The following is a 13,326-nucleotide window of genomic DNA, read 5'->3' on the forward strand; positions in this document are numbered from 1 at the left end:
AAAAAAAAAAAACAAAACCAAACCAAACACAATAAAAATACGGGTGATACGTTGTTAAAATGTGTCTGTTGTTATTATCGTTGTTGTTACTGTAATTGTTGTTACGACGTTTTATTCCGACATGGTAACAAATTATGACAGTCTATTCTTTGGGCTATTTTGAAACAAAATGAAATAAACAATTCCAGTTTTGGAAGAAACTACTACCCAGCCCGGTGTTCGTGTGTTTTAAATTTTAGGTTGACAGAAATCCAAGCAAAAGCACTGATGCTACTCCCTTCCGAAATACCTGAAAGAGGAGGCGGTGTGTGTGTGTTGTGAAAGAAAGACTCCTCAAGAAGGACGAGGGACCAGTGTGAAGGGCACATACAAATGCAAAGATTAGGGGTAAAGAAGGAAACACAAACCCCAAAGCATTAATTAAATAATAATTAATAAAATAAAATAAAATAAAATAAAATAAAATAGAAAGAAAAGAAAAAGAAGACGGAGCAAGGAAAAGTCAAAGAGAGAATTGAAGGCTGAAGTACAAAGGAAGGGAAATCGCCTTTGCTCCAATTTACAGACTGGTGATTGTCTGAAGGAGTTGTGCTCCCTGTCACCTAATCTCTTCCCTTGGCGGCTTGTTAGTGTTTGGCACGGGGTCTCTGCTCACAGAGCATTATACATTCGATATTCAAAAACCCTCCTTACATATACATCACTTGCTAATTTCGTCAGTGTGTGCACGTTTCAGCGACTGATAATAGGACATTGTTATTTAAAGGACAAATAGCTCTGACCCATAAAGAGGCAGGAGCTCGTATTTTTTCCCTGCCAATTCCAGTCTGACTCTTAAAAATAAAAGTGGGAATGAAAGAGGAGATGAAATGCTGGATTTCTGCTCAAACGAAGGAGGAGACAAGGGAAAGTAAAGAACGCAATTAAACCACGAAAGTAATGTACAGAATGACAGTTTTTTCTTTATGGTAAAGCATTGTTTTTCTCCATAGAGACAACTGGATAATACTGTTGAGTTGCAATCCAGAAACCTGTCGGGTTTGCTGTTTGCTCGTTGTTTTTATTTTCTGAACACTCTGACAGATTACATCTTTGCTTTCTTCATGCGCACAAGCCATTTCCTTATCAAGATAATGTTTCTTTCAAGTATTTCAGATTTTCCTTCTCCGTCTCTTAGGTTTGTGCATAAGGTTTGTTGCTGCGACCCGCAGAAGCCCCAGCCCTTGGTAAGAAGTCTATCCATGGCAAATGAAGTCCCAGCTTATTTCTATAGGTACCGAAGTGTGTTTCATTCGAGTTGGTTTTCTTCCTCTTCCGTGTCTAAAATCCTTCTCAGAGATAAACCACTAGTCATTTCTCCTTCTTCTCTTCTTTCCCTTTGGAATGTAAATCCTTTTAAGACTGAGCTATTTTTAGTCTTTTTCCTTTCCGTAGGTGCCCACTTCTGGGGAGACAACACGATTAAATAAACATCGGCTGTAGGTACATTAACTCGAAGAGAAGCCCGGGAAAAGGGCGAGTTTTTAATAACCCTGAGACGAAGGTTTATCTCGTTAAAGGTACTTCTTCTCGCTGGTCCATGGAAACTGAGGTGGCTTTACTCAGCACAGAGGGCGTGAAAGTGAGGAAAGAGTCAGTCCTGGTAGTGGCCGAACAGGTAAAGTCTGATCCGGAGGGTCTCTGCGCCAGCCCGTTGGACTGGCCGCTGTGGCAAGCCAGGCAGGAGCAGGGGTTGCCCCCGGCGCTGCTGAGTCCATGAGTTGGGGCAGGGTAGAGAGAGGGATGCCTGAAGGCGCACAGCAGTTCTGGTCTCGGATAGGGGTGGGAGAGGACCCTGAAGGTGTCCAGCGGCCTCAGGGGGGTACTGAAGGGAGTGGCGGCAGAGGCCGATGTGGCTCCGATGCCCATGTGGGAGTAGTAGGGCAGGGGCAGGTGGGACGGGAACGGGTACGGCAAATTGCCGGTGGCCGCCGCGTGGCTCATCATGTAGGTATAAAACGCCGGGTCGGCCGGGTGAGGCCAGGTCATGGCCAGGCGCTGCCGCTTGTCCTTCATCCTGCGGTTCTGGAACCAAACCTGCGGGGAAAGGGGGGGGGCGAGAGCCGTTACCCATCGCCGCCCCGCTCCGCCCGACCGCCGCCACCGGCCCCGGAGCGGCGCGGGCGGGTCTGCCGAAGAGCGGAGAGAGGCGCCAGCTCTCGCTCCCAGAGGGAGTTGTCATCACGTACGGAGGGATCAGTTAAGCCCCTATAAATCTACAGGGAGATCCCGTGGAGTAGCCCTTTTAGGGTGCTTCTTTTCCTTTCCTCTTGCTGGGGCTTGTCCTGCTGACACACACCCCCCCCCCCCGGCTCCGGGCAAGCCCGGCTGCTCTGCCTCCTCGCTGCCTTTTTGCAGGCAGAACTACCTGGGATTATTGTTGTCGGTTTTATTTTCATGTGTAAATGTTTTTGAAACGGCAAAGGAAAGCGAGATCAAAACAAGATCTGCTACTGCCTTCCTCTTCCCTCCCCCAAGAGCTGAGCCAGGTTTGGATTGGATTGACAGCAGGATTAAAAATAATCTGCCAGGGAGAGGCCGGATTAGCGGTGCTGGCTGGGACGGAGCCGTGTCCCCTCTCCCGCATTGCTGCTTGCTGCAGGGTGCGGGCAGGGCCAGGAAAGGGGCGGAGGGGAGGGGGGGGGGGGGGGAGAGTGTGGAGAGAAGAGGGAGGGTTATGCTGCCGAAGTGCTTTCCCGAGTTTTAGCAAGGAAGTTTGGCCTTATAGATTGATATCATGCTAATTGGAAACATGTCCGAGCTGTGTGTACCTTGATGGTGGTTTCTGGCAGATTTAGAGCAGCCGCCAGTTCACATCTCCGGGGCCTGGACACGTAGTTCTCCCGGTAAAACTCCTTCTCCAGCCGGGCGATCTGCTCGCGGGTGAAGGCGGTGCGGTAGCGGCGCATCTGGTCGCTGGCGCTGCAGGCCAGCGAGCCCTGGGAGCCACCGCTGCCTCCGCTGCCCTTGGGGTGATCCCCCCCGCCGCCGGGGCTGCCGGCCAGCGCCTCGGAGCACGGCCCTGCGTGGGGAGCCCGGAGAGGAGACACAGGCTCGGAGGCAGGCGGACACGGAGGGATGCTCCCCGTCCACCTCCCCAGCGAGATCCCTTCTCCCACCATCCCTCCCCATTCGCCTTTTCTCTGCCTGCCCCGGGTGTACTGAGGATGCTGAGGAGACATCCAAGAGGGACAGGAGGGTAGGGCAGGGAGAAAGGGGATGCAGCACCGATTAAGGATTTGACGGGTGCTTACTCACTCTGGGTTGAAGGCTACCCGTGTCCACCCCCACCCCCCTCCGCCGCCCCCAACACCCACACACCGCCCGGAGGGTGTCTGCTCGGTGCCCCCCTCGCTCGCTTCCCGCACTGTGAAGCCGAAGGCGGCCGCCGCAACATCCCCCGACCCTGAGGGGCTCGGAAAGGCAGGTGTGCCCACTGCCTGAGTTTCACGGCCTCCAGCCCAGCAAGTGCCCAGGAGCGGAGCAACCGGCAGGCAGGGACCCTGCACCCTCCGGGGGGAGGTAAGGCCTCGGGAACTCTCCGCTCAGCCTCCGAAACTCGGGATGGGATATTTTCAACGAGCCTCTAAGGGAAGAGAGAGGGCAGACAGCGCTCCCCGCGCTTTCCGGCTTCTTCTTGAAGTGATGGAGAAATGGAGAGGGGGGAGAAGTGAGTTGTTGGGGGCGGGGGGGTGGGGGCTCTGCCGGGCTGGGAAGGTGGGAATAGGGAGTGGGGGCAGGGGGAAAAGGGGCCTGGCCGCTGCGTTTGCTTTCAAATGCAACTCTCCCTCATTGTGCCCGAGACCAAAGGCAATTAATTCATTGGGACCATTTCCGAGCTGGCGCCACCGAGACATAGAAGTGACAAGGTAATTTGGACCTCTCATCTCCCCCCCCCCCCCCCCTTTTTTTTTTTTTTTTTTTTTAAAACCCAACGTGCAAACAAGGACCTGGCTGCCGCACTTGGGGCAGGCAGGAGTCGGCGAGAGATTTTACGGTCTTTATGGGCGCTTCCGCACTCGCCCGGGCACATTTCACCCCGCAAAACCACAAACAGCTCTCGGCCAGAAAACCCGTTTGATCTTGCTGTCCCCTCACTTCCCCCCCATCCCTCAACATATACAAAAAAACCCGCCGGTGGGGAGGATTGGAAGGGATTTCCTGGAGCATGCACTGTCCAGGCGATGGGGAAGAATAAAAAAAAATATATATATATGGAGAGGGAGAGTGGGTGGTGGTTTTGGCCAAGGGGGTCCTACGAGACAAGCTGCAGACCTGATGCTTCCACGGCGGGAAGCTTGGCTCCCCTCCAGGGACGCGGGGGCTGCCCGATGTCGTGTCCTCTGACTCCCAAACAAGCCTCCCGGTGTCAGGGAGCTGAGGAATCAGCCAGAAAAGGAGATCCCCACACATACACCCCGATTTCACTGCGCCTCGCTCAGCTGACGAGGGGAAGACCCCCCTCCGGCAGCCTCTCCTCATCCCCTCCCCCCCGCCCCCCCAGTGGTGCCCCCCAGCCCCGGAGCGGGCGGGGGGCTGGAGGCATGGGAAGGAGTTGGGTACCTTTGCTGTGCTGGTACTCGGCGCTCCCCGTGGCGCAGTCCGGGGTGCAGCTCACCTCGATTTCCTCATAGAAATCCGATTCGGTGTCCGAGCTGCTCTGCTGCCCTTTGCTGGAGGGGGGCTCCGGGGCGGGGGGCTGCTGTCCGGCCGAAAGCAGTGCTGCCGCCGCCGAGCGGCTCTCCGGCACCGTCCCTGTCCCTGGCAGCACCTCCACCTCCTCTTCGTCTTCTCCTCCGCCACCACCTCCTCCTCCTCCTCCTCTCTCCCGGGACGACAAGGGGCCAGGTCTGGGGCTGAGGCAGTTCCGATGGATCATCTTCTCCTGCGGCTCCGGAGCGGGGCTCCCCACTGCTTCGGACAAATTAGGCACCCTCTTGCCAACTAGAGCGCCAAGTTGTGTCCCTTCCAGAAACATCACCATCTCCTTCCTGGTTTCCATTGTGGTTTTGCTTAAGGGAGGGGGGAAAAAAATCCAGATCTCTTCCCCCCCTCCCTCCCGCTCCCGCCCCAGCCTTGTACAAACCCAGCAACCCTCTCCTGCCAATGCAGAGGAGCAAGCGGTGAGATAGGGTGACCTTGTGATGCGAGCGCTACACTCCGCTGTGCTGCTCTGGGAGGGATCACCATTGCCCTCTTCTTTCTAAGCTGTCATCCTCAATGGTGCAGTCGTCATTACAGTACCACCGGTGACGCCACACATTGATTGCCAGTGGATAAATAGAAACGTCTGCCATGGGGAAGATGAAAGGAAGAGCCGGAGCTAATGGGCTAAATGCGTGATGCACCAGGTGTAGGAGCCCGAGATGGAGAGGGAAGTGTGAAAAAGAGATGCATATGGAGCCGAGCTGCAAAGAGGTTGTAACATGCGGAGAGAGTTCCGCAGGGGGAAGCCTTGCCTGACAATTAAATAGCCTTTTGACTGCTTTAAGCCACAACCTTGATGTAGAATTGAGGTGAAGATCCCTAGCCGCATCCTGGAAGTGAGAGGATACGTACTCAAGCCTCTTCCTTGGATGCATTATTTATTGCTGGTAATCAGCTTCCGCATAACTGCATATATAAGGCTTTAAGAATCATTTGCAAACTCGAGGATAAGGAAACGCGCTGCCGACATTTGAATGTAGAAATAGCTTTGATTTCTTGTTCTGGCTCAATATTGGTTCCTACTCGTATAACTGTTATTGCTTTCTATTGACTGAGATTAAAACGCTACTTTAAAATTTGGAGATGCTGTTACATATTTATTGCGTTTTACAGCTGAAAAGATACAACTACTTCGCTTTTCGTATCCGTAGTTATTCTGGCTATCTGCTGTTTATCGTTTACCCTTATTTCTTCCTCCGCAGTTTCCATTTGTTCCACGGTTCTTGCGCTGTTAAGAGGGTTTTACGTCTCCTCCCCGTTCTTCTTTTTAACTAATTGTTTTGCATAAATTATTATCTGCTTCCAGGAGGAAAAACTGCAAGAGGAAGATCTGCCAAGAATAATTCAGGCTCAGAGAAACGCAAGTTATCAAGGCCAGAGCTTATGCAAGCTAGCAGATGTTGTTAAAACAGAAATGACAAGGGCAACCATTTGGACAGCACTTGTCTGAAAATAAGGGACCTTGTACCCTAAATACAGCGGCACACGGAGTCTCCTTGGCGTATTGTGATATTTCTAATGAGTACGGCAAGTATCTCATCGCCAGTTCATATTGACTCACACGTGTAGTGTCAAGCCATTTCAAGTAACTAGGTTGTTCTAAATTTTTTTCTCGGAGTGTTATTGGCTAGTCAGGTTACAGAAAACATTCAACCAATTACGTTCCCAACCCGGTAAGGAATTTACTGGCATATTTGAGGTGACGTTGCTTCGGTGGGGAACAGGCAGCGCGATGGGAAACACCCTGGGATTTTCTGCCTAGCCCTGTGAGCAGGACGGGCACGATGCGGGGGGACAAATAAACAAACAAACAAACAAATGGGACTCCCGGTCCCCCGCACGCACGGGTTAAGATGTACTCCCGGCAATAAGCATACTGACTTCAGGGGGATAAACCGGGATTTTTTACAGGTCTATCGCCACCAATCTCTCTTTCTCCCTGTGCAGACACGCACGCACGTTTCCACGCACACACCCATCATGCGCACACCACGCTCCGCTCTGCGCTGCTTTTCATCACGCGTGTGATGCGTGCACCGCTCCAAAGCTCTACCAATTTCTCGAAAACTCATTGCTAAATTCCCTTTCCCTTCTCTCCCTTGCCAGCCTCTAGACCGCTGTGCGCCCTTCCAGCCCCGGATGAGGACTCGCCGCCCACCCCTGCCGCACCCAGGCTCTGCTCCGCGGGTGCGGAGCCGTGGGAGCAGGAGCAGGTCCGGCTGCTGGAGGAGCAGGCTGGCGGGTGAATGGGAGGATGGAAGGATGGGAGGACGGATGGATGGACGGACGGACGGACGGACAAGGCAGTCCGGCTCTGCCGCCTGCCCGGTGGCCGCGGCGCGCCTGCTTCCGCTGGGTGCAGGCGGAGGTTCAGCGCTGATCCCGCTGCGCGAAACAGCGCGGAGCGGTGCGGTGGGGCCAGGCAAGGCAAGGCGAGGCGGGGGCACTCGGGCAGCGCTATGCCCGTGTCGCGCTGCTGCCGCTTCCCACGGCTGGCGGCATCGGCACTGCGCTTTGCTTGGGGGGCTGATTTCCCTGGCACCTCCGGGGGGCTGTGAAGGCTCGGCCTCCTCCGAGGCCCAGGACATCCCAGCCTCATGGGGAAACTCACCTCCAGCCTCCTTCCTAGCTCGGCCAAGTAGCCACGTCGGAGGAGGCTGGCTGTTGTCTGTGGCAGGCGGAGAGGATTTGCCCATTACTACGAGTTTGGGGGCAGCAAGAAGAGGGGTACTCCTGTCTCTTTCTAAATAAACCAGTAACCGGGAGCTGAATTCAGAATACGAGGGAGCGCTCCCAGAGTGGGCGATGGAGACGACTGCGGGGAAATTAACGGGAAATCCTGTCTCTGGCAGACTGGAGCCCTGGGGATGGTTCCCGTGGATTATGCTGGCCGATCCCCACACATTTTCGTTTACGAGCCGCTGCTGGCTCATTCCTCACCCCATTCTTAATCCGCTCCTACCAGGATGCCACCCGTCATGTACCTCGGGTGGGAGGTTTTGTTGAGCCCGGGATGATGGTCATTGCCATGGACAGTCTGTCTCAGCCCGCAGCAACACAGGTTGCGGTGCACCCACGCACGGACAGACGCACACCCCCGCACACACGCAGTTATTTGCCAAGGGTAAACACGGAGAGTTAAAAGGCCCTAGTGGAGTCCAAGGGGAAAAAAAAAAAAAAAAAAAAAAAAACAGAAAAGAGAAAAAAACAGAAAGGCTGTGTTGGACTCGAAGTTTTGGGGTCCATTTAGATTAGATTAGTAAAGACTTTTTTAAATGTCTATTTTTTACATCCCCCGGGAACAGTTACGCCGCGACAGACCCTCCGCACGTCGACGAGCCGGTGGCGCGGGGTTGCGGAGAGAGGAGCCTCCTCCCGCTCCCCGCCGCGGCGGCGGAGCTTTGCCTCGTCGGGAATGCGGGGTCCGGCGCTCTGCCTTCTGTCTAGTGTTTCCCACAGATCTGTCAAGACCGATTTGGAAGGAGACTCCCTCATTTGGGATTAATTTCCAGGCAGATTGGAAAGTGTATCTCTACGGGGTTTTCTTTCTTTCTTTTTTCTTTTTTTTTTTTTTTTCCCCTTTTTTTCCCCTGACTGTTCCAGACCGAGATTTAAAACCTATGAAGACTCGCTCACTCGCTTGGTCACAGCCAGGATGTCATAACTATCCCCAAAACTTTTCAAACTGATTTATTTCTCCGAGTTTACAGCTTTCCTTGCTGATGTACGGCCGAGGCGAGACCAAGGCGACAGCGTTCCAGAGGGTCATACGCCGATTTCAGTGTCACCGCTGCTGAAAGGTGCCCCGAATACAAAAAGCAAACGAAACACCCTCCCTTCCCAAAACAAGGAAATGATAGGGGGGCATTAAAACATTGCTAGAGTGATATGCTCATAAATCAGGCATTTCCCTTGAAAGTGCTAAGCCTGGAGAAGGACAGGCACATCACACATTTCTTACCCGCGGGATATTTATTTTCCTTCGCCGGTCAACAGTGTGTCGATAACTTCTGACCGATACTGTCCAATTACGACTGTGAACCCGCGATGCGCCTTTAGTTTCTCTAAAAAAACAAGTCCTGTAGTATTTAAAAAAAGGAAGAAAGTTTTGACATATCGCGGAACGATTTAGTGCCGCGAAAACTGATATGCAGTATAAATGGGTGACCAAACCAGAAAGCCAATTTTTAAATTTTTAATGGGTAGTGTTAACAATAATGGCGTAATTATCACTGTTTTATTAAGGCTATTTTTAACGACATGGTTAGAGGTGGAAGCTTTGGAGAGAAGAGAATAATAGGCGTATTATGCTGGGGTGTAAAGACAAGGTGGTACGATGACAGCACGAAACACGTAAGTGGCGTTGAGGGGAGAGAAGACAGAGCCGTGACTGGGATGTGCCCAGGAGAGCATGTAATGGTATTTACAGGTTCCGATCCAGGACACGTTTCTGCCTCTGTTGCTCTGAATGTGGGATCCCGGCATCTCTACGGGGGGCATCTGCCTCTTCTTGATAGTTTTTTTTACCTGTTGGCTGCCCGAAGCAGCGCTTTCCTGCCACTGCAGGAAATTTATACCTTGTTAGATCAAAACCTGGGAGAGGTGGGGGGAAAGGGATTCCCACTCCTAGGACATTCAAGACAAGTTTAGCAGTTGAAACTGGATCTGCTGCTTTATTGACTGCAGTGAGTAAATCGTGCAGGAATTTGGGCTTTCGATTTCAATTGCTATCGCTTCCAGACTCGTCGAGAGCCATAAAACTGCGGCTATCTTTAAATGTTAGAAAGAGCAGTAGAAACACGATCTGCGTGGCAAAGTCCCGGATTTGAAAGCAGAAGAGTATTTATAGTATTTATGGTGTGAATTTAATTCGGTGGAAGGCACAGGTAAATGAAAATCGACAACATTTCCGTGGCTCTCGTGACGAGGATGCCTTTTTTTTCCGATTTGATTTTACAAGAATTGAGCTCTCAGTCCCCCACGCTGTGCATCTTCGCGAAATCCACTCGCGGGTGACGACGTCGCCTGAGACCTGGTGCGCCTAAGCATCTCTTACAGAAAACGTTGAGAGGCTTCACGGGGGTCTCTAGGTGCCCGAAAGAAAAGCCTTAAGGGGGAGATGGAGCATCACCAAGAGAAAACCGCAGGCATGCCAGAGGCGAACACACAGTCTTTCTCCGCGTTTAGTATTTTGCTCCAGACGTGCCACGACGTCTGTTTCGCTTGTGTTTTCCTCCTGTACACAAACCCGTCCCTTTTATTCCTATTGTATTCCTAGCCCTCGACCCCAGCAGCCTCACGGTCTGGAGCTATCCTAGGCGGGGTCGGGGGCGGAACCCACCCACACTCCCGAACTCGTCTTAGGGCTCGGTTTGCTGAAAACTCATGTTCTGCTATTCCCCCCCCCCCCCCCGTCGCCCCCCGGGCGGGCGGCAGAGCCCCGGGAGAGACTGTTTCCCGGCCCTTCCCGGAAGGAAATGGCTGAAACGAGAAGCGTTTGCGATGCACGGTGTCATCTGTGCCTGCTATAAACAAGCGGCGCATGGTCAGAGCCAGCGGCTGTCTGCGCCCTCTTGCAGCCCTTTACCTCCCAGCCGCGCTGGCAGCTTTAGGCCTGGTTCTGCTCCAGATACGCCAAATACCGGTGTTTTCACTGGGCTGAAGATATTCTTACACGGAGCCTTATCAGCAAGTGTGGAGAGGGGTGTAGCTGTGGTTCAGGGCACTGGAGTCTGATCCTAAGAAGTGAAAACTAAATCCCCATCTGCTCTGACCAATGAAAATGGATGCAAAAGTCCCAGTTCATATACTGCATCCTGGGGACCCTTTTCATCCCTAGTGAGGGGGTGAGAAATCCCTACAGAAGGTTCCTTTGGAGATACGGATGTCCAAGGGGTACAGGATCTGCTGAGGGACCTCTCACAATTAGGGAAATGCCAGAAGTGGGTATCTTACTCTGGAGACCCAGTTGTGTGCCTTTTGTGATGAAAGCATGATTTCATCTCTGATTTGAAAAGGGTCAGGTCAGCCACCTGGGACAGGCATCTCAATGGCAATTCTCTCACCCCTTCCTGAGTCTGAGTGTCTGAAGAGAAGCAGCTGCACTGATGCAGAAGGCTTGCTCAGCTTTTGTCCATCTCTGCCTCATTCAAACTCTGCGTAAAACAAACACACATAAAAACTCAAATATGGACCCAGAAGGCATGTTGCAGGAAAATCCTACTGGGTTTTTACTATCAAAAGTCAAATGCTAACCCCTTAATGTCCAGTCACGCCTTCAAGAAACTTCATCTACAGGTAGCCAAACTGAGATGGCACCATCAGTTAGCAGGGTGCATCCTAGTGGCAGATTTGGCTGCCTGGTTTATGTTTGGCTTGACACTTCTGTGCATGGCCCTCAGGGACGAGGATGCATATCCACAGGCTGGGTCTGTACCATAAAAGCTTCCATCCTGACACGGTAAGCAGTGGTCAAGTGCTTCAGCACTGTTGCCTGACTCAGAAACGTGCGGGTTTGCATTCTGTGTGCTGGATCCCCAATGCCTGACCACTACCCCTCCGTCCCCCCTTGTCCCCTGGACAAGGACAGAGGTGACTGACAGACAAGGTGAGCATGAAGCAGCAGGGAATGTGCACTGAGCAAAGTCCGTGACCCAGATGAACTGTGCTGATGGGGATCCTTCTCCCATGGCCTGTTCTTGCCCTCTGTGCTCTCAGAGCTCCGCTCTGGGCACACCATGCACGTCATGTCTCAGATGACTATTGGGCCTATGAGATAGTAATCAGGGCAAAAGCAGAGATGTAGGAAACTTTCACAGCAAGTCATGGGCTTCTGCCAGAGAGCACTGAGTTCAGCCCAGGAACAAATAGGAAATTCTGAGAGTTTGTCTAAAAAAACTTCTATCAGGGCAAATAAAATCTCTGGAAGCAGATTCATTTATGCTCTTTTTTGCTTTGTTTTTTTTTTTTGTTTGTTTGTTTGTTTTTGGTTTTTGGTTGTTTGTTTGTTTGTTTTTGGTTTTTTTTGGTTTTTCCCCCTACTTGGTTGATGCGTATTTACAAAGAACCCAGAGATTTTGCTGGAACTACTGATTGACTTTTGATCCTATCTACCACTATGTAATATCAATAGTTTCTGATAAATACTGTAGCTGAGTTTTTCAGTCACTAAGGATGATAAACAGTGAAAGGATGAAGAGGGCAAGGAGACAAACTTGAGTTACCCACTGCTGTAACAGAACTGCATTAACACCTTCAGGCTTGTCTTTAAGGCCCCCAGGCTTCCCAGGCTGAGCTGAATGGGGAGAAACCTGCCTCCCCATTGATCCCGAAGTGGGCCCAACCTTGACCATGGTGCTCCCAGACTCAAAAAGAAAATTGCGACCTGTGTGAGTGATCAGTGAGACGGAGTTTCTCCCCAGAGCATTGGACACACAGGTGGTCCCGCAGGATGCCCGGGGTATGGGGGGGCTTCTGGCTCATGGGGAAAGCCCCTGCAGCTGCAGTGAGGCTGAGAGACAGATCATCATGTTTCTGTTGGAAATCAGGGGCATATGGGCATTGCACGGAGAGAAAAAACTGGACATGCTCATGCAATTGCCTGTTGTGTTGCCTGAGAATGGGGGTGAGAATAGATAATGTTAGAAGCGAAGCCCAAGTGTTGTTAGAAGCAGAGGCCGGGTATTTGCTGTTTCCAAAAGAGGAAATGAGCACATGTTGGGAAACCCTGGCAAAGAAAGGCAAGGGCTTGTTCCTTAGGCAGGGCAGCACTGTGCAAGGCACGGCTGAAAACATGAAGGCTGCAACAGCCATGGCACACAGATGGGGTCAGCTGCTGACTCCACGGCTTCACTGCACTGCTCTCCCATGCCGGACGGCTCTATTTCTCTGCCGGTTTGGAGCGCACGCCTTTAGACACTTGTCTCCCAGGAGCTAATCCCGAAGTCACAGGCAAGTCGCATCGACAAAGGAGACGAGGAGGGAAAGCGACCCAGCCCCAGGTCTGTGGGGGTCCGGGAGAGGACGTGGTCCCTGCCTTCCACGGCCAGTTCAGACCTGCGCACTGCCCCCTGCTACCCCCCCGCCCCGGCCTCATCCGTCCTTCCCGCAGCGCCAACGGCGGCATCCCCTCCCCACCCCGCTCCCTCCCACCCTCCCGGCCGGCGGTCCCTGGCTGTGATCACCGCGGCCCTACACTAACTGCTGTCTTCTTGCGCCCCCCACTGCTGATGGGCCGCAGAGATGAAAGGAGCCAAGCCAGTCCTTACGTCCTCACAGATCCTTTTTTTTTTTTTTTTTTAAAACTTTTTTTTTTTCTCTTGCCAGGGAAGCGTGTGGGAGAAGCAGCAAGGAGGACAGGTAACACCTCCGACGGGTTCCGTTCGAGGTGCCGGGTAGCAGGAGATTTACCCCCTCGCCTTCCTCCCACGGACAGGGAAGGAGGCACCGGGGCAGCGGCCTCCCGAAACGGCCGGGTGGCACCAGCACCGCCCTGCGCCTTCCCTCCCGGGGGCACGGCTCCGCAGCCCGCGGCTAATTCGCTGGTTCACTCAGAGATGACATCATGCTCACCGTCGTCAC

The 13,326-nt window shown here is 52.6% G+C and overlaps 1 protein-coding gene across 1 annotated transcript; it reads right to left on the bottom strand.

Annotated features, from left to right (window-relative positions):
* Positions 1-1,545: 1,545 nt before the first annotated feature.
* Positions 1,546-5,041, bottom strand: EVX1 (even-skipped homeobox 1). The gene is made up of 3 exons (XM_074150961.1): positions 4,603-5,041; positions 2,811-3,061; positions 1,546-2,076 (listed from the first exon to the last, which is right to left on the bottom strand). Exons 1-3 carry the CDS (start codon positions 5,039-5,041, stop codon positions 1,546-1,548), a joined length of 1,221 nt encoding a protein of 406 aa, XP_074007062.1.
* Positions 5,042-13,326: the final 8,285 nt, after the last annotated feature.

Source organism: Numenius arquata, chromosome 7 (assembly GCF_964106895.1).
Source record: "Numenius arquata chromosome 7, bNumArq3.hap1.1, whole genome shotgun sequence".
In the NCBI taxonomy this organism is placed as follows: Eukaryota; Metazoa; Chordata; class Aves; order Charadriiformes; family Scolopacidae; genus Numenius; species Numenius arquata.